This window comes from Bos mutus, chromosome 16, assembly GCF_027580195.1.
Source record: "Bos mutus isolate GX-2022 chromosome 16, NWIPB_WYAK_1.1, whole genome shotgun sequence".
Classification (NCBI taxonomy): Eukaryota; Metazoa; Chordata; class Mammalia; order Artiodactyla; family Bovidae; genus Bos; species Bos mutus.
Genome location: NC_091632.1, coordinates 73,958,082 through 73,975,965, shown reverse-complemented (window position 1 = coordinate 73,975,965; position 17,884 = coordinate 73,958,082). Strand labels below are relative to the sequence as shown.

The window sequence follows — 17,884 nt, the reverse complement described above, 5'->3', positions numbered from 1 at the left end:
CACACATGAAAAGATGCTAAACATCACTCATTATCAGAGAAATGCATATCAAAACCACAATGAGGTACCATCTCATGCCAGTCAGAATGGTTGCTATCAAAGTCTACAAATAATAAATGCTGGAGAGGGTGTGGAGAAAAGGAAACCTTCTTACACTGTTGGTGGGAATGCAAACTAGTGCAGCCACTATGGAGAACAGTGTAGAGATTCCTTTAAAAACTGGAACAGAACTGCCATACGACCCAGCAATCCCACTGCTAGGCATATACACTGAGGAAACCAGAATTGAAAGAGACACGTGTGCCCCAATGTTCATCATAGCACTGTTTACAATAACCAGGACATGGAAGCAACCTAGATGTCCATCAGCAGACGAATGGATAAGAAAACTGTGGTACACACACACAATGGAATATTCAGTTCAGTTTAGGTGCTCAGTCGTGTCCGACTCTGCAACTCCATGAATCGCAGCACGCCAGGCCTCCCTGTCCATCACCAACTCCCGGAGTTCACTCAAACTCACGTCCATCGAGTCAGTGATGCCATCCAGCCATCTCATCCTCTGTCATCCCCTTCTCCTCCTGCCCCCAATCCCTCCCAGCATCAAAGTCTTTTCCAATGAGTCAGCTCTTCTCATGAGGTGGCCAAAGTACTGGAGTTTCAGCTTTAGCATCATTCCTTTCAAAGAACACCTAGGGCTAATCTCCTTTAGAATGGACTGGTTGGATCTCCTTGCAGTCCAAGGGACTCTCAAGAGTCTTCTCCAACACCACAGTTCAAAAGCATCAATTCTTTGGCGCTCAGCCTTCTTCACAGTCCAACTCTCACATCCATACATGACCACAGGAAAAACCATAGCCTTGACTAGATGGACCTTTGTTGGCAAAGTAATGTCTCTGCTTTTGAATATGCTATCTAGGTTGGACATAACTTTCCTTCCAATGAGTAAGCTCAGCTATTAAAAAGCGCATTTGAGTCAGTTCTAATGAGGTGGATGAAACTGGAGCCTATTATACAGAATGAAGTAAGTCAGAAAGAAAAACACCAACACGATATATTAATGCATATATGTGGAATTTAGAAAGACAGCAATGATGACCCTATGTGCAAGACAGCAAAAGAGACACAGATATAAAGAACAGACTTTTGGATTCTGTGGGAGAAGCCAAGGGTGGGATGATTTGAGACAATAGCATTGAAACATGTATATTACCATATGTGAAACAGACGACCAGTCCAAGCTCGATGCATGAAACAGGGCACTCAAAGCCGGTGCACTGCGACAACCCAGAGGGATGGGATGAGAAGGGAGGTGGGACACATGTACTCCTGTGACTGATTCATGTCAATGTATGGCAAAACCCACAATATTGTAAAGTAAATACAAGTAAATCCAATTAAAATAAATTAATAAAAAAAGGAAAATAAAAAAGGCATGCTCTTTCTGCTTTGAGATACTCATTTGCAGCACATGATGCCTGAAGTGGTGTCCGCTATCTTGAATCATGGGGGAGCCAGTTTAAGATGACATACAAATAAGGATGGCAGAGCCAGAAAAGATTTAAAAAAAAAAAAAAAGAGCCTAGGCCATTGATACTATCAAGTTACCTGGAACTTAGAAATGTATTAATATATCATAGTGTGTTAGTGTTAGCTGCTTAGTTGTGTCTGACTCTTTGCAACCCCATGGACCATAGCCCACCAGGCTCCTCTATTCATGGGATTTTTCCAGGCAAGAATACTGGAGTGGGTTCCCATTTCCTTCTCCAGGGGATCTTCCCAACCCAGGAATCAAACCTAGGTCTCCTGCATTGCAGGCAGATTCTTTACTCTCTGAGCCACCGGGGAAGCCTAATGTATCTTTACTGTTTAAATTGTTGATAGGTTTTCTGTTACCTGTAGCTGAGAGCATTCTGATTAACATCCTGATCAACAGTGCTCATTTAGTTTGTGTCATCTGTAACTACCCACTTTTTCCTCCTTCCATTATCTCTAAAGCCACTAGAACTGACTGACTGGCAGCAGTATCACTTTTTATCCTCCTAATAGAGTAACCACAATCATCCACTGCTTTCCACTGCTGTTCTCTCTACAAGTGTTTACTCTCAGGTCTCCTGCCTGCACCACTACAGTGCACTGGGCTTCTCCCCATGGCCAACACCACAGTGACACAGCCAACAAAATCCTCAACCAGCATTTACTACATACTATGTGTAAGGCATGAAGGAAATTTCTGTTCCATTAAAAATAAGATTTTCAAAACTTTTCCTGCTCTCAGGGAAATCAGTCTGTATGATGTGGTAGAAATTTATTTATACCTCAATTTATATACAATTATGCACAACTTTATATCCAATTGATAAAGCACTTGTAATCAAGTGCTTTAATAGAAAAGTGAATAAACAGAGGAGGATAAACTAATGCTGTCTCAATAATCCAAGAAGGCTGAAAAACTGGTATATAAAGTTTGGGGAATGCATTCCAGTAAGGGGTATCTGTAATCTTGCTCTGTCTTTAAAGTTTAGAAAAGGAAGTAAGAATACTGCAAAGCAATGTTGACAAGTAAGGCAGTAAAATAAAGCAAAAGAAAAAAAATTTTGAAGATGATAAAAGCTTGAGCATGTTTATATACTGTAGGGAAGGCTAAAGATAGAATCCTGGTGAATATCAACAATTAAAAGCTAAGGACAAAAGGGTCCTTTGAAGGAGAAATAGGAGAGGCCCACAGACTTTAAATCAAGAGGAAGTGATTATCATAGATCATAACAGAGAATTTCACGGAGTGAATGGCTGGTAATGTCAAACACTTGGTAATCAAGTAAATAAGGCTGAAATTGGCAACAGGAATGCTGAAGAGAGGCAATCGCAGCAAGAAACAGCTGGATTCCAGTGTGGTGAAGAGGGCACACAGCAAGGAAGAGCCTTCACGGGTAAATGCTCTTTTATAGAAGGAAAGTTATAAAGGCAAGAGAAAAGCGAAGGTGGGACATAGAGGAAAAATCTTTTCACCTTTTCAGATGAGAGGACAGGAGGCTGAGGTTGGAAGTTTAATTTGGACAGTTGAAGGCAGTGGAGGAAGGGTGTTTAGTGAGGCAATGAGATCCCTGAAAGCTGCTCAGAGCATCCACGTGGAGACTGGCCTTGACAGCAAAAGAGCTATCCCTTTCCCTAAGGGTGATGGGGACGGGTAAGGGCCCCTCTGAGGGAGAAAGAGAAACAAGGAAATGACTGCGTTCCCAGTGGGGAAGTAAGTCTGGTGACTAGGACTGGGTCTCAGAGCGGGGAACACACAGTGCTTGGGAGAAGGTAGGTAAGGAGTAAGTGGGAGAAAGCCTCACGTTCTGAATATAACTAAGGGGGACAGAGATTTGGATTGTGTGGAAATAGCAGTGTCAGTATTTCAATACGGCTCTGATACAAAGAAGATCAGCTCTGGGATTTCTTTGGAAGGACTGATGCTGAAGCTGAAACTCCAGTACATTGGCCACCTCATGCAAAGAGTTGACTCATTGGAAAAGACTGATGCTGGGAGGGATTGGGGGCAGGAGGAGAAGGGGATGACAGAGGATGAGATGGCTGGATGGGATCACTGACTCGATGGACATGAGTCTAAGTGAACTCCGGGAGTTGGTGATGGACAGGGAGGCCTGGTGTGCTGTGATTCATGGAGTCGCAAAAAGTCAGACACGACTTAGCAACTGAACTGAACTGAACTGATACAAAGTAGTGAATGTCAGGGCAGGCCTCGGCCTCAAGTGGTGTCCTCAGGTGGTGTCGGAGAGGCAGTGGTCATATTCTATCAGTCACTGGGGACTGATTTACAGTGACTGAGAGCAGCACAGGCTGAAACTCCTGGTGTAGTGGATGGTGCTTTTTCTATGTATTCTTAACCTCTTTTCAGCATGGCATTTACCTCTTCTTTTCAATCCAAAAAGACTAACTGCCTTCTCAAAGACTGATAACATTAATCACTAATTCCAGTAGAAATTATTATTTTGATTTTTATACTGCATTTGACATTACTGGCCTCTCCTTTAGATTTTACAAAAACTCTCTCTGGTGTTACTTCAACCAGGCCATTCTTGCTTACTAGTTATGTTTGTTGGATGAGTGTGAAATGACATTCAATTATCAGATTATACTACTACCCCAGCTTTCCTGCACCAAGGTCCTGGTGGTGAGTCCAAGGTCCCAGTATAAACCTAAAACCCCCTCCTTTCCAAGTTTTCCCTTGTATTATATTCTTTGTGACACACCCAGCTAACATAATGGTTCCCTTGAGAGTGGGGACCAGGTCTTACTTGTGTATCACTCCTCTAGAATATCATTTTTAAATAATTACTAATATATATTTAAGAATAACTAAGCAGGGCTTCCCTGGTAGTTCAGCTGGTAAAGAATCTGCCTACAATGCAGGAGAACCCAGTTTGATTCATGGGTTGGGAATGTCCCCTAGTGGAGGGCATGGTAAACCACTCTAGTATTCTTGCCTGGAGAATCCCTATGGACAGAAGAGCCTGGTGGGCTACAGTCCATGGGGTCACAAAGGGTTGGACATGACTGAGCAACTAAGCACAGGACAGCACCAGTAACATTAAAGTTGATTTCTCTGAACCATTTATCTAAGTATTATGCATGACTTGCTTTTCTTTCCTGTAACATTTACTTTAAAAATAAGTCTCAATGCATACAATTAAAAACATAATTCTTTAACATAAATTCTGTAATCAGAATAAAATAATAAATGTACTATATGCAGGTAACAGAAATACAGTTAAGAAAAATAAAACATGAAAAAGTTACAAAGTAATGAGTTCTGAGTAAAATAGTCATCTGAGGATAGTATTTCTCTGTAAATTCTTCTAATATGTTTAATATTAGGTATTCAAGTATCTTTTGTACACCAAGCAGCAAAATGAACTTTAATTCTAGGGAAGATGCCTGAAAAAGAAATGTAATTTTTATAATTCCTATTATAAGAAATGAAATTACTTATTCATAGCTGTACCAATGGAATCTTCCCTTAAGTCTTACATTAATGACAACTCTGACCATGTATCTTTTCAATATTTCTGCAAGAGAAACTGTTCACTTTTTTCATATGCTTCTGTGAAAGTACTTTCCAGGATGCAACATAAAACATCATTAACAGCTATGGTACCTGTCTACTTGCTTGTGTAGATATACCAGAGTCAGAATGTTTGGCAGCATATTCCAAGCTACTCTGTCACTGAACCTGCAATAGAAATTAACTTTAAAATTGGCTAGATGGAGACCAGTCCTGGGTGTTCATTGGAAGGACTGATGCTGAGGCTGAAACTCCAATACTTTGGCCACCTGATGCGAAGAGTTGACTCATTGGAAAAGATCCTCATGCTGGGAGGGATTGGGGGCAGGAGGAGAAGGGGACGACAGAGGATGAGATGGCTGGATGGCATCACTGACTCGACGGACGTGAGTCTCAGTGAACTCCGGGAGTTGGTGATGGACAGGGAGGCCTGGCATGCTACGATTCTTGGGGTCGCAGAGTCAGATATGACTGAGCGACTGGACTGAACTGAACTGCGGTGATAAAACACAGTGGTATAATAATATTTGGTTTTTGTGGGAGGTACGGACTACTGGGGGGAGGGGCTTCCCAGGTGGTGATAGTGATAAAGAACAAGCCTACCACCAATGCAGAAGGTTTGAGACCTGGGTTCAATCCCTGGAGAATCCCATGGATAGAGGAGCCTGGAAGGCTACAGCCCATAAAGTGGAAAAGAGTCGGACAAGACTGAAGCAACTCAGCACACACGCAGACTTCTGGGTATAAGACAGGCTACAATGATGTATTGTACAACACAGGGAATATAGCCAATATTTTGTAACAACTATAAACGGACTGTAACCTTTAAAAGTATTAGACTATCTGGTTTTTGTCCATGAGTCTCAAAAGGCTTCAAAAACCACTTGAGGTTTATATTAAAAAAAAAAAAAACACCTCAAAAATATACATGCATCCAATGTTCACAGCAGCGTTATTTACAATTGCCAAGGTATGGAAGCAACCTAAGTGTCCATCAACAGATGAATGAATAAATAACATGTGGTGTATGTATATACAATGGAATACAACTCAGTCATAAACCATAAAAAGGAATGAAAATTTGCCATTTTCAGCAACATGGGTGGACTTGGAGGGCATTATGCTACATGAAGTAAGACAAAGACAAATATTGTATGGTATCACTTATGTGGACTCTAAAAAATACAACAAACTAGTGAATGAAGAAACAATAAACAGGTTCACAGATATGAAGAATAAACTAGTGGTTACCAGTGGGGGGAGAGAAGGGGAGAGGCACAATACAGGTATAGAGGATGTATAAAGAGAATTATTATGAGATTATATGAAATCATGTGTGTGAAACTTAAAAATTGTAAAGCGGCAGAGAATTTAAAGAATCTTTTATTCAAAACAATGTTAACAACAACAAAAAAAACCTTGCAATATCCTGATTGATGGGTGTCTTTGTTATGCTAATGAGAGGGCTCTTTCTAGGCCTTTGGATTGCTTCCAGATAGGATCACCATAAAGACCAACAGTCTGATTAGAAGGCTGGAACTCTGGACCAGATCATCCTCCCAGGAGGGGAGGGCGGCAGAACACTGGGCTCAACCATGTGGTCAATGAATTCATCAATCCTGCTTAATTATAAGACCCCCATACACAAACTGCAGACCCCCAACTTCAGCACAGAGTCCAAGTCAGTACTGGTGGGGTGCCGTGCCAGGACTGCACAAACAGAAGGGATCCTGCTGCTGCCTCCAGACTGGCCTGGGCGTGTCCTCCATTTGGCTGTTTGAACTGCATCCTTTTAAATAAAACTGTAATCGTGAGGCTGGTGCTTTCAGGGAGTTGAGTCATCCAGGTGAACTACTGACCCTGAGAGGGTTGCGGGACGCCCACCTGGGCAGGCAGAAGTGTGGGGAGACTGGGGCCCTCCCAGAAGCTGCTATCTGAAGGAAGGGCAATCTGTTGGGAGTTCTGCCCTTTAACTTGGGAGATCTGATGGAACCGTACTCTGGAATGGAACTGAGGTGAAATGAATGTAAGGCACTGAGGTGACATCAGAGACTTGATCTCAAAACACAGACACCAAAGGCATAAGTGACAAAAGGAAAAAGGACAGGCTTTCATCAAAATTTAAAACTGTGTTTCAAAAGATACCACAAAGAAAGCAAAGAGACATCCCAGAGAAAGGGAGAAAACACTTGCAAATCATACATATGATAAGGAATTTGTGTCTATAATATAGAGAGCATTCATAACTACATGATAAAATGATAAATGCCCCAATTAAAAAACAGGCTAAGAGTCTATATAGGTGTTTCTTCAAAGAAGATATACAAATGGCCAACACACACAAAAAATGCTGAGTATCACTGGTCATCAGCAAATAAAAACTGCAATGAGATATCATTTCACATGTACCAGAATGGCTATAATCAAAAGGACAATAATAAGCAGCATTGTGAGGATCTGGAGAAATTAGAACCTTCATACCCCGCTGGTGGAATGTAGAATGTTGGATCATATGATATCTCTATATTTAACCTTTCGTGGGATTGCTAGATTCCTCTCTAAAGTGTAAGGGGTTTCTTTTTGGGGATGATGAAAATGTTCTGAAATTAGATAGTGGTAACGATTACACAACTGTGTGTGTGTGTGCGACAACTCTGAATATACTAAAACTCCTTGAATGGGATGTGTGAAGTCTATCTCAGAAATGTTATTTAAAAAAATTTTTTTAATTGACTAGGCAAAATATATTTGCGAAGTTATTTAAAAAGATAAGCATTCAAATGATATTTAACCCTTTTTTTATATTTGTCTTTAGAAAGCAATTTGAGATACACACAGACATATATATATATGTGTGTGTGTGTGTTGTTGTTTAATTGCTAAGTCATGACCTACTCTTTTGTGATGCCATGGACTGTAGCATGCTAGGCTCCTCTGTCCATGGGATTTCCCAGCCAAGAATACTGGAATGTATTGCCATTTCCTTCTCCAGGGGATCTTCCTCATCCAGGGATTGAGCCCATGTCTCCTGTATTGGCAGGCGGATTCTTTACCACTGAACCACCTGGGAAGCCCATATGTGTGTGTGTGTGTGTGTGTGTGATGAGATGGGTGGATGGCATCACTGACTTGATGGACATGAGTTTGAGCAAGTTCCAGGAGTTGGTGATGGACAGGGAAGCCTGGAGAGCTGCAGTCCATGGGACTCCAAAGAGTTGGACACGATTGAGAGGCTAAACTGATATATAAACACATATGTGTATTTATATATATATATATATACACACACATACATATGCTGCTGCTGCTAAGTCACTTCAGTCGTGTCCGACTCTGTGCGACCCCATAGACGGCAGCCCACCAGGCTCCCCTGTCCCTGGGATTCTCCAGGCAAGAACACTCAAGTGGGTTGCCATTTCCTTCTCCAATGCAGGAAAGTGAAGAGTGAAAGTGAAATCGCTCAGTCATGTCCGACTCTTCGCGACCCCATGGACTGCAGCCCACCAGGCTCTTCTATCCATGGGATTTTCCAGCAAGAGTACTGGAGTGGGGTGCCATTGCCTTCTCCACACATACATATATAGGACCTTAATTTCTTCCTTCCCCAACTGCTTTCATCGCCCTTCTCAAAGCTTAAGCTCCAGAGTCAGTGGTTTAGAAGGCAGTTGGGGAGTGAGTTAGGTCAGAGCCTGGTCATCAGTTAATCCGCTCCTGAACATCCAAGTGTTATAAATCCAGATTAACAAAGACAGTTAATTCTTCTTTCAGCTGGACTGACATACCCAGTATTCTTAAAGCACACCCCTCCAAAGAAATTTAATACAGCTTAAGTTTTATTAAACTTCTATAAATTAAAATTTGGGGAAGCAATCAAACAAATCACAATGTTACTAAAAGCACAGCCACATTTTGAAATTGGTTGTGGTTCTCTTTTTCCTAATTTTAAATGCAAAATCAGTGAATGCTAGTAATACACAGTATGTAATAGCATTTATTTCTGCTTCTCATTCACTGGAACTAGAACAACTATTGAAGCTGAAGCTCCAACACTTTGGCCACCTGATGCAAAGAGCTGACTCACTGGAAAAGACCCTGATGCTGGGAAAGATTGAAGGCAGGAGAAAGGGATGACAGAGGATGAGATGGTTGACATCACTGACTCAATGGACATGAGTCTGAGCAAACTCCAAGAGACGGTGAAGGACAGGGAAGCCTGGTGTGCTGCAGTCCATGGGGTTACAAAGAGTCAGACAAGAACAACTATAGTACCTTTTAACAATGCTAATACATGATTTCTAAGCATTCCTACATTTTTCTTAAAAGTACACATCTAAGTATCTTTCCAAAGTCTCTTGATCATTTGTTACTTGAAAAGGCTCCCTTTCATCCCAAGAGGTCAAACAAGTTTGTAGCTTACTCCTTTTTAAATGAAGTCAAAACTGACTTACACCTATGAGAGAGAGCAAGATAGTTTGGAAAAGAGAGAATACTGCAAAACCTGGGGCCACACGTTCAGATAACTGTATCACTCAGACTGGTAATGGACATGAGTGGATCAAGTCAAGTGTGATGTAATAAAAAGCAGTGAACAGTAGGAGACATAACAGCATGATATCCTGAAGGCAGGCCCTTTCAGCCAACTGGTCAACATGTAGTAAGGGCCTTGTAATTCCAGATCCTCTCATTTTGCCCAAAGACCCAGAAATCTGGATTTTTATGTGAACTCTTAGGATTAAATCTTAACAATACAACTAAGGAAATTTGACCTCCATCCCTTTTCTGATTACTTATAGGTTCTGTCAAGGGCTAATTTTCAGTTTGGTCTCTACAACAGGCACCACGTTGAGCGGAGTGAGTATCAAATGTTAGTTTTGCTGTATTTACTTAGCACAGAAGTTCTAAGTTCTATTGCAAGTTCACAGCAATCCTGCAGATTAAAAAGTAACACAAATTACTGCAAACAGCCCTGGGGTCTGATGACACTCATTCTAGGTGTCATAAGGAAATAAGCCTAGACTCCTCGCCTCACAAACTTTCCCATTTAAGTATACTTAGCAGAACTCCCAGGGACGGGGGAGCCTGGTGGCTGCCGTCTATGGGGTCGCACAGAGTCGGACACGACTGAAGCCACTTAGCAGCAGCAGCAGCAGAACTCCGCCCCCCTCCCCCCACCAGCTTGAGGACAGTCTTTCAGGTATAAACTCCCAAGAAAGATTCCCCCCCAAAATTTTAAATCTAACACCTGACACAAACTTGGGCTTCTACTCCATAATACAACCATGTCTGTCTTAATATTAAAGCTGTCCCGCTGTTTCTCAATAAAATATATCACGTTTATTTTGTGGCTTCACACAACCCTGTAGGACAAAGTTCCCTTATTCCAGGTCCACCAAGCTGAGAAGCAAAGAATCAGAGTTTTACCAATTAAAGCTTTTTTTTCCCCCCTTGAAAGTCAAGGGCCTCTCCTGGAACTCAGAGATTCAGGGAGTGATGCATAATTAATACCACCCTTAAAGACTTTATCTTAACATCAGTATTCTGCAAGGGCTTGGTGAAGAAGGGCTGTTTCGTGATTTAGTGAAGACAGCCATTTTTGGTCCAACGCATCTTTTAGTCTTAGGACCATTATACATGTTTTCAGATTTAAAACACTATATTTTTCAACCTCCTGTGCCTTGGAGGCATCGCACAGCACTTGTCTATCACCCCCCGATGGACGACAGGACGGATTCTTCTCCTCTCCCTCGTCATTCCCTCCAGCACAAACTCGTCCTGGGTCTTCTCACAAAGATCCTTCTCCTCAAAGCCTGCAGGCTGGGCAACGCCTCTCGGCGCAGCAGCGGCGGGAGGAGGAAAGAGGAGGAGGAAGAAAGCGGGTCCTCGGGACGTCGGTCGGCAGGAAGCTCCGCAAGCAGCACCGGGAGGGGTCCCGGTCTTCCGGAAGGGTCCGGGCCAGCGAGGAGGCTCAAGGAGCAGCCGGTTCCGCTCCCCCCACCCCCGAGACGGGCAGAGCCCCGAGGAGGGGCGGGAGGAAGTCTGATCCGGCCGCGGAGATGCAGGGCGACAGCCACGAAGGACCGGCCGGACCCTGCGCGTCCCCCCCAACCCCGCCCCCCGCGCCGCTCAGACTGCACAAAGGGCCGCAGCCACCCGGCCGCCCGTGGTTCCCTCACCTGTGCCCGGCGGCCAAGCCTCCGAAGCCGCCGCGCCACCGGGAGAAGTGCTGCGCGGCAACGCGCCGCCACCGTAAGACGACGACGCACGGCGGCCTGACGCGCGACGACTGCCCTGGGGCCGCCGCCGGGGCCTCGGGGTTCGGCTCCCGGGCGCGAGCCCCGCCCCTGCCCCAGACCGGCGAGGGGCCCGGATGTTCTCTCCTCAGGGGCCCCAGGCCCCGCCCTTTCTCGGATTTTGCCCAGACCGCCCGCCCCCTACCCCTTCCGAATCCGCTCCTGGTCCAGCGCGGCCCAGGGAGAGTCTCGCCCGCTCTCGGGTGGCTAGAGCGTCCGCCCGCGCTCTGTCGCGCTCCAGGTGACGGCGCCGCGGAGGCTGTCGGGAAGTAGGCGGGGTGACGTGTGGTGGACGAGCCCGCGGCGGGTTTGCCGAGCTCAGTGGCCGGCGGTGGCAGGAGCGAGGGCCGGGGGCGCCCGGAGCCGGAGGTGGAGCGGGGCGGCGCGCGGCCGGGGCCATGACGGGCAATGCCGGGGAGTGGTGCCTCATGGAGAGCGACCCCGGGGTCTTCACCGAGCTCATTAAAGGATTTGGTGAGAGCCAAGGGGGCCGTCCTGGGCCGGTGGCGGGTTACGGGAGGAGGCCGGAGCTGGTCACGAACGCTTCTCTGCGGCTCCGGCCGCCTGGCGTCTGAAAGGAGGCGACTCCCGAATCCTGAAGTCGGGGAGAGGCGGGGGAAAGGCAGGGCTTCAGTCCCGGCAAGTCGCGTTTCCGTGGCGATCTGAGAGCCACCTCTCAGGGACAAGAACGTGTCCCCGGGATTCGACGCTCCAGGACTGGGTTCGCTGGCCCGAACCCTCCGCCCCGGCCGCCACTTTACGACTTGGAAGTCTCCTGTTTCCACCCCCGGCGCCCCCATCCCAGGCAGGTGTGTCCAGGTGTGCGTGTGAAGGCATCGGTCCTGCAAAAAAAAGTCAGGTGTGCCTTGTCGAGGGTTGGGTGTCCAGGGCCCCAGGCTGCCTGGGAACCTGACATCCGAGTCATTCGAAGCAGAACCCGTTGAGTGTGTGTGATCAGCCCTGCGGCCGTCCGCGCGGGCTGGCTACACGGGACGCGCGGGCCACCTTGCTCGTTCTGCTCGCTTGTGGCTTCCGGGAAAGTGTGCATTCTCCAGCGAGTGTTCTAGAGACCACATGCTTGTCTCTTAATTGCTTTCTGACTCTATTCCTTGTCTGTGGTCCCAAGTAACCAACGTATTCGACTTGGTGGCCTCTCTGCCCTTCTTGTCCCCTGTTCTCTACTTTGGCAGTAAGTTTATTTTTATCTGTTACATTTTTTCAGGTATTATTCATTTTAGCTACTATGTTATTAAAACCTGTACTGAAGGTAGAAATTCAACATTGATATGTGTACTGTTTGTCGTGCGTCCACGCTCAGTCGCTTCAGTTGTGTCTGACTCTTTGTGACCACATGGACTGTAGCCTGCCAGGCTCCTCTGTCCATGGGATTCTCCAGGCTGGGATACTGGAGTGGGTTGCCATGCCCTCCTCCAGGGGATCTTCCCGATCCAGGAATTGAACCTGTATCTCTTCCGTCTCCTGCATTGCAGGCAGGTTCTTTTCCCACTGAGCCACCAGGAAGCCCACTGTTGTACATAGCTATTTGAAATACCATTTATCACTCATATTTTGTTTACGTACTGTATATCTCAGACACATAGGTAGGGTTTCAGTATTTTTAGTGTGAATAAAGCAGGGCTGCTGTTCTGAATAACTGACAAGCAATATATAATATGGCATGTTAACTGCTGCCTTAGAGTATTTACACACAAGTCCTGGAAGAACACAGGCAGAAGGAAAGGCATAAACAGTAGTGATATTAAAGTATATGACTTAGGGAACAGCTGCTCAGTCCTGTCCATTAGCTTAGTTCTTTACCACTAGCGCCACCTGAGAAGCCCAGGGAAGGGGCTGGGGAAGTGACTAAAACAGTGTAACAGAGGAGTATTTGAATCCCAAACTGAAAAGATAAACTGAGGCCCAATTGTGTGCCGTGCTGTGTTGTGTGGATTGGCCTGTAATCCCCAGCGACTTAACTGTCAGATATTTCAATGCTGAAATGACATTTTTATAATTGAAAAACATTTACTTCATGTAGTGTGCAGTACACTGGAATGGAATGAAGTGAGAGACTAGATAACTCTTAAGATGGTCAGAATCTGAGAAGATTAGCTCAATATGAAGTAGTGATTTGGAGAGGAGGTAGTCAATAATTTTGGCTTTAAGTCCACAGGACAGTTAACTGGTGGGATAAAGGGGGAAAGGTGATAATGACTTTAGTCTCTAGCTTCAGTTCAGTTCAGTCTCTCAGTCGTGTCCGACTCTTTGCGACCCGATGAACCACAGCACGCCAGGCCTCCCTGTCCATCACCAACTCCTGGAGTTTACCCAAACCCATGTCCATTGAGTCGGTGATGCCATCCAGCCATCTTATCCTCTGTTGTCCCCTTCTCCTCCTGCCCTCAATCTAGCTTAGGAGACTGGTGAAGTAAAAGAGAAGAGTAGGCGTAATGGACCAGGAAATAGGTTCAACTTTGGACATACACTGAATTTGAAATGTGCACACGTTTAACCATGAAGTTTTACCTTCAAAACCTTAACTATTATGACATGTTAAAGTTAACCTTAAAAAATGTTGTACCAGGCAAATTTGCTTATTTTAAAGTTAGTTCATTCTATTAACAGCTGTTGCTTCACTTTCAATATGTGCAGAAAGCTTGGAATTGAAAGTGATTTAAAAGTCATGTATAAGAGACTGATACGGAACCGCACCTCCTGTACCTGCACTTGTGAAAAGTGAAGCGATATGATTGGCTCAATTAGCAGGAGACCTTTGCCAAAAGTTAAATGATGGAAGTTGTACATCATTATCAGCTGCTTCAAAGAGACAAAAGTTTATTTCTGTCTTTTTTTTTTTTTTTTCTCATTCACGTCACGGATTTAAAAATGCTTTTGGAAGTTTATTCTTTCAAAAGTGAAACATCTTATTGTTTTATAGGTGCTACTGTAGTTTTAAGTTTCTTCACTGAAGGGGAAATTATTTGTGAGTTCAGTGATTATATAATTAAAAATTCTGGTGGAATATAACATCAGGGTAAAACAAAGTTCTGTGTTAAGAAACTGATGGAGCAGAACTATATTTTTAATTGATACAGTGCATACATGATTAATAAATTGAGTAAAACAAACTATGATAGTCTACCAATTAAAAATAGAAGCTGTAAATTTCTGCTTCTAGCCAAGATAGAGTATCTGGGACTGGATTTAGTACAGCAAATCAGTGACCGCAGCTTTCCCTTCAATAAACTAGAAAAGGAAGGGCAGATAAAAGGAAATAATAGAGATCAGGGTTGAAGTTAGTAAAATAGAAAAGAGAAGAATAGTGGAGAAAGTCAATGAAACCAAAAGCTGTTGTCTCAAAGATCAGTAAAATGGATAAACCTCTAGTCAGACTGATCAGAAGAAAGGAGAGGAGAAAAATGACAAATATCCAGGAATAAGAGAAATGACATCATTACAGATTCTATAGATATTAGAAGGATAAGTGAATTTTCTAATAAATATTTATGCAAATAAATTTGACAGTTTAGCTGACGTGTACAAATTTCTTTAGACACAAATTACCAAAGCTCACTCAAGAAGTAGTTGATAAACAGTATAGCCTTATGTGTTTTAAAAAAATTGAAATTGTAATTTAAAATTTTCCCACAAGGAAAACTCTAGCCAAAATGTCATCACTAGTAAATTCTTGCAAATATTTAAGGAATTAGTAATACCATTTCTACACAGGCTTCTCCAAAGACATTGGAGAAGAAGTACTCCTCATCTCATTTTATGAGGGTCAGCATTAATTTTAACACCCAAACCAGACAAAGACATTGTAAGAAAAGGAAATTGCAGACCCATATCTATTGTCAACATAGAAACAAACATTCTAACCAAAATGTTAGCAAATCAAATCCAATAATATATTAAATAGTATGTCATGAATGAGAGGGGTTTATCCCAGGAATTTAGGGTTGGTTTAACATTTGGGATTCAATGTAATTCACCATATTAAATAAGAAAAACCATATGATTAGATTATCTCAATAATTGCAAAAGACATTGGACAAAAATCCAGCATCTGTTAAGAATTACAGAGTGTTAGGTTTTAGCCTACTTGCCAGCCAACAAATGAGCCTGCCACTATTTTATAGATGCTGGTAGACAGCTTCAACTTTAGAGGTAAATAATAGTATCACTCATGGCACGGTAGTCAGCAGGAGATTCATGTTTGCATTGGTGTCCTTATCCTCTGAGTCCATAGGAGTGAAGGTAACGCCACAGGCACGAATTTCTGTCAGAGCTGAGGAACCTCTGATCTTTGAGAGCCTCAGCTTTAGAGTCTGCTTGCAAACTTGCTCAACCTTTGACTCTAGGGAGATGATATTATAGACAGCAGATCAGTCTTCTCTCTGTCCCACACAGGGAGATACTATCCCTGATCTTCAAGTCTGTTTACTATTTTGACATTCTTGAAAAGACAGTTCTAAACGAACCTCACGATTTCTCTCAGAAGACAAGCAGTAACAGGAGAAACTGATTGAGAATTGTCTCCCAATAAAATCGATTCTTTATTACTGTACCAAATATGCCATTCTGTCAGCTACTCTGATTAATCTGACTGGACCTGCAGGACTGGTATCAAATCTGTTTATCCCTTGGGGTGTTTATGTTAGGAAGCCAGGTGACTTCCTCAAGTTTTTGTATTGGCCTTTCCTCTTGGCTTAAGGCATTAAATCAGGCATAACAGTATGTATTAGTGATCACACAGACCCTACCTGGGTCTGCAGGGAACAAGTCTAAAACAATTCCATCATCTACAACTCTGGCCCGTGAGTTGAGGCATTTCTGAGGGATTCAGGGCCAGTGTGGTGTTTCCTTTACATGGAGGTCTATTTCAAACACTCATAAGGTGCACGTCTGTTATTGTGGGGAGAGAGGTGAGTTAATGCCTGGCATTTACACAAGAAATAAAAGAACAGTTGAGTGTGCATGTGATACACTTGGAAGTGAGTGTTGACTCCAGTCTTTGGGACCTCCAAAAAGGCACCTTCTTATGAGTGAAAGTGAAAGTTGCTCAGTTGTGTCCAACTCTTTGCGACACCATGGACTGTACAGTCTGGAATTCTCTAGGACACAGTACTGGAGTGGGTAGCCTTTCCCTTCTCCAGGGGATCTTCCCAACCCAGGGATTGAGCCCAGATCTCCTGAATTGCAGGCAGATTCTTTACCAGCTGAGCCACAAGGGAAGCCCAAAAATACTGGAGTAGTAGCCTATCCCTTCTCCAGCAGATCTTCCTGACCCAGGAATCGAACGAGGGCCTCCTGTATTGCAGGTAGATTCTTTACCAACTGAGCTACCAGAGGGATATACGTTAATAGTGCCTCCAACTAAGGGCTCCTTGTTCATTTTTAATAACTGAGTTTAGTCCTTTTTGGAGAGATTGCCTAAGAGTTGACCATGTAGTTTTTCCTATTTTGTCACATCACCAGTTGAATGGCATTTGTCTGTGCCGTGTAATAACTGAAAATATGGTTGGGAAAGATATCTGGGGCTGTTTTTTGTGGGAGGTGCAGAAGCTGGCACCATGCCTGCTGCTTCTGGTGGAGCTGTTTATACGGTCATGGGGTTGGCAATCAATGTGTCCAAGCTGTTTGTTGAAAGATACCATCCCTAGCAGTCAATTAAATTTAAGTCACTGATAGTGGCTTAGTGTTAAAGAATCCACCTGCTAATTCAGGTGACACAAGAGATTCTGGTTCAATCCCTGGGTAGAGAAGATGCCTCAAAGTAGGAAATGGCAACCCACTCCAGTATTCTTACCTGGGAAATCCCTTGGACAGAGAAGCCTGGCAGGCTACAGTTCATGGGGTCACGAAGAGACACAACTGACCACGCACAACATTTTGGGAGTGCCTGCCCGAGTATTTTTCTTGGGGAGAAAGACTCCAGGTATGTTGTTAAGAAAATTATTTTTAGAATTAGTTTCTCAATAGAGCTATTTTATGGAGCCACCAGCACTATAGTACAAATGTGTTTGTCAATATATAAATATTTTTAAACAGTTTAATGAATTAATTTAATTAAAATTTAATGTTTTATTAAGTAAAATCAATTCGGTAAAAGCTGTGTTCTGGTTTGAATGGCAGATTATTTGGTTATCCTATTTAAGGCCCAGGATAGCTGTTTTTTAGTTTTTTCTGACCTGCAGTGGTAGTCTGCTACCTCTTAACTTGCAGAGCGCAGCCCCTGTACCTTTCATATGCAAAGTCTGCAGACTGCATAGTCTCTGAGTCATATATATTTGTTTCCTACGAGGTCGAAGTTCTTGTATGTGTCTGTGTGTGCTCATTGTGTCCCACTCTTTGCCACCCCATGGACTGTAGCCCACCAGGCTTCTCTGTCCGTGGGATTGTTCAGGCAAGAATAGTGGAGTGGTCTGCCATTTCCTTCTCCAGGGGATCTTCCCGACCTGGGGATCGAACCCATGTCTCTTGCGTCTCCTGCACTTGCAGGTGGATTCTTTACTGCTGAGCCATT

At 43.8% G+C, this 17,884-nt stretch overlaps 2 protein-coding genes across 3 annotated transcripts in view; one reads left to right on the top strand and one right to left on the bottom strand.

Annotated features, from left to right (window-relative positions):
• The window catches only part of RO60 (Ro60, Y RNA binding protein), a 31,255-nt gene extending 19,830 nt beyond the window's left edge, over positions 1-11,425 (bottom strand). Inside the window, exon 1 of the mRNA XM_070385526.1 lies at positions 11,242-11,425. The gene's annotated coding sequence lies outside the window, so the exon portion shown is untranslated. The remainder of the gene's footprint in view (positions 1-11,241) is intronic.
• A 193-nt stretch (positions 11,426-11,618) lies between these two features.
• UCHL5 (ubiquitin C-terminal hydrolase L5) overlaps positions 11,619-17,884 on the top strand; it is a 41,314-nt gene continuing 35,048 nt past the window's right edge. Inside the window, exon 1 of one of the 2 annotated variants that reach the window (XM_005897392.3) lies at positions 11,619-11,832. In XM_005897392.3, coding sequence (XP_005897454.1) covers positions 11,757-11,832 — 76 coding nt within the window. In that variant the 5' untranslated portion in view covers positions 11,619-11,756. The remainder of the gene's footprint in view (positions 11,833-17,884) is intronic. The other variant, XM_005897393.2, reaches the window with a different exon arrangement.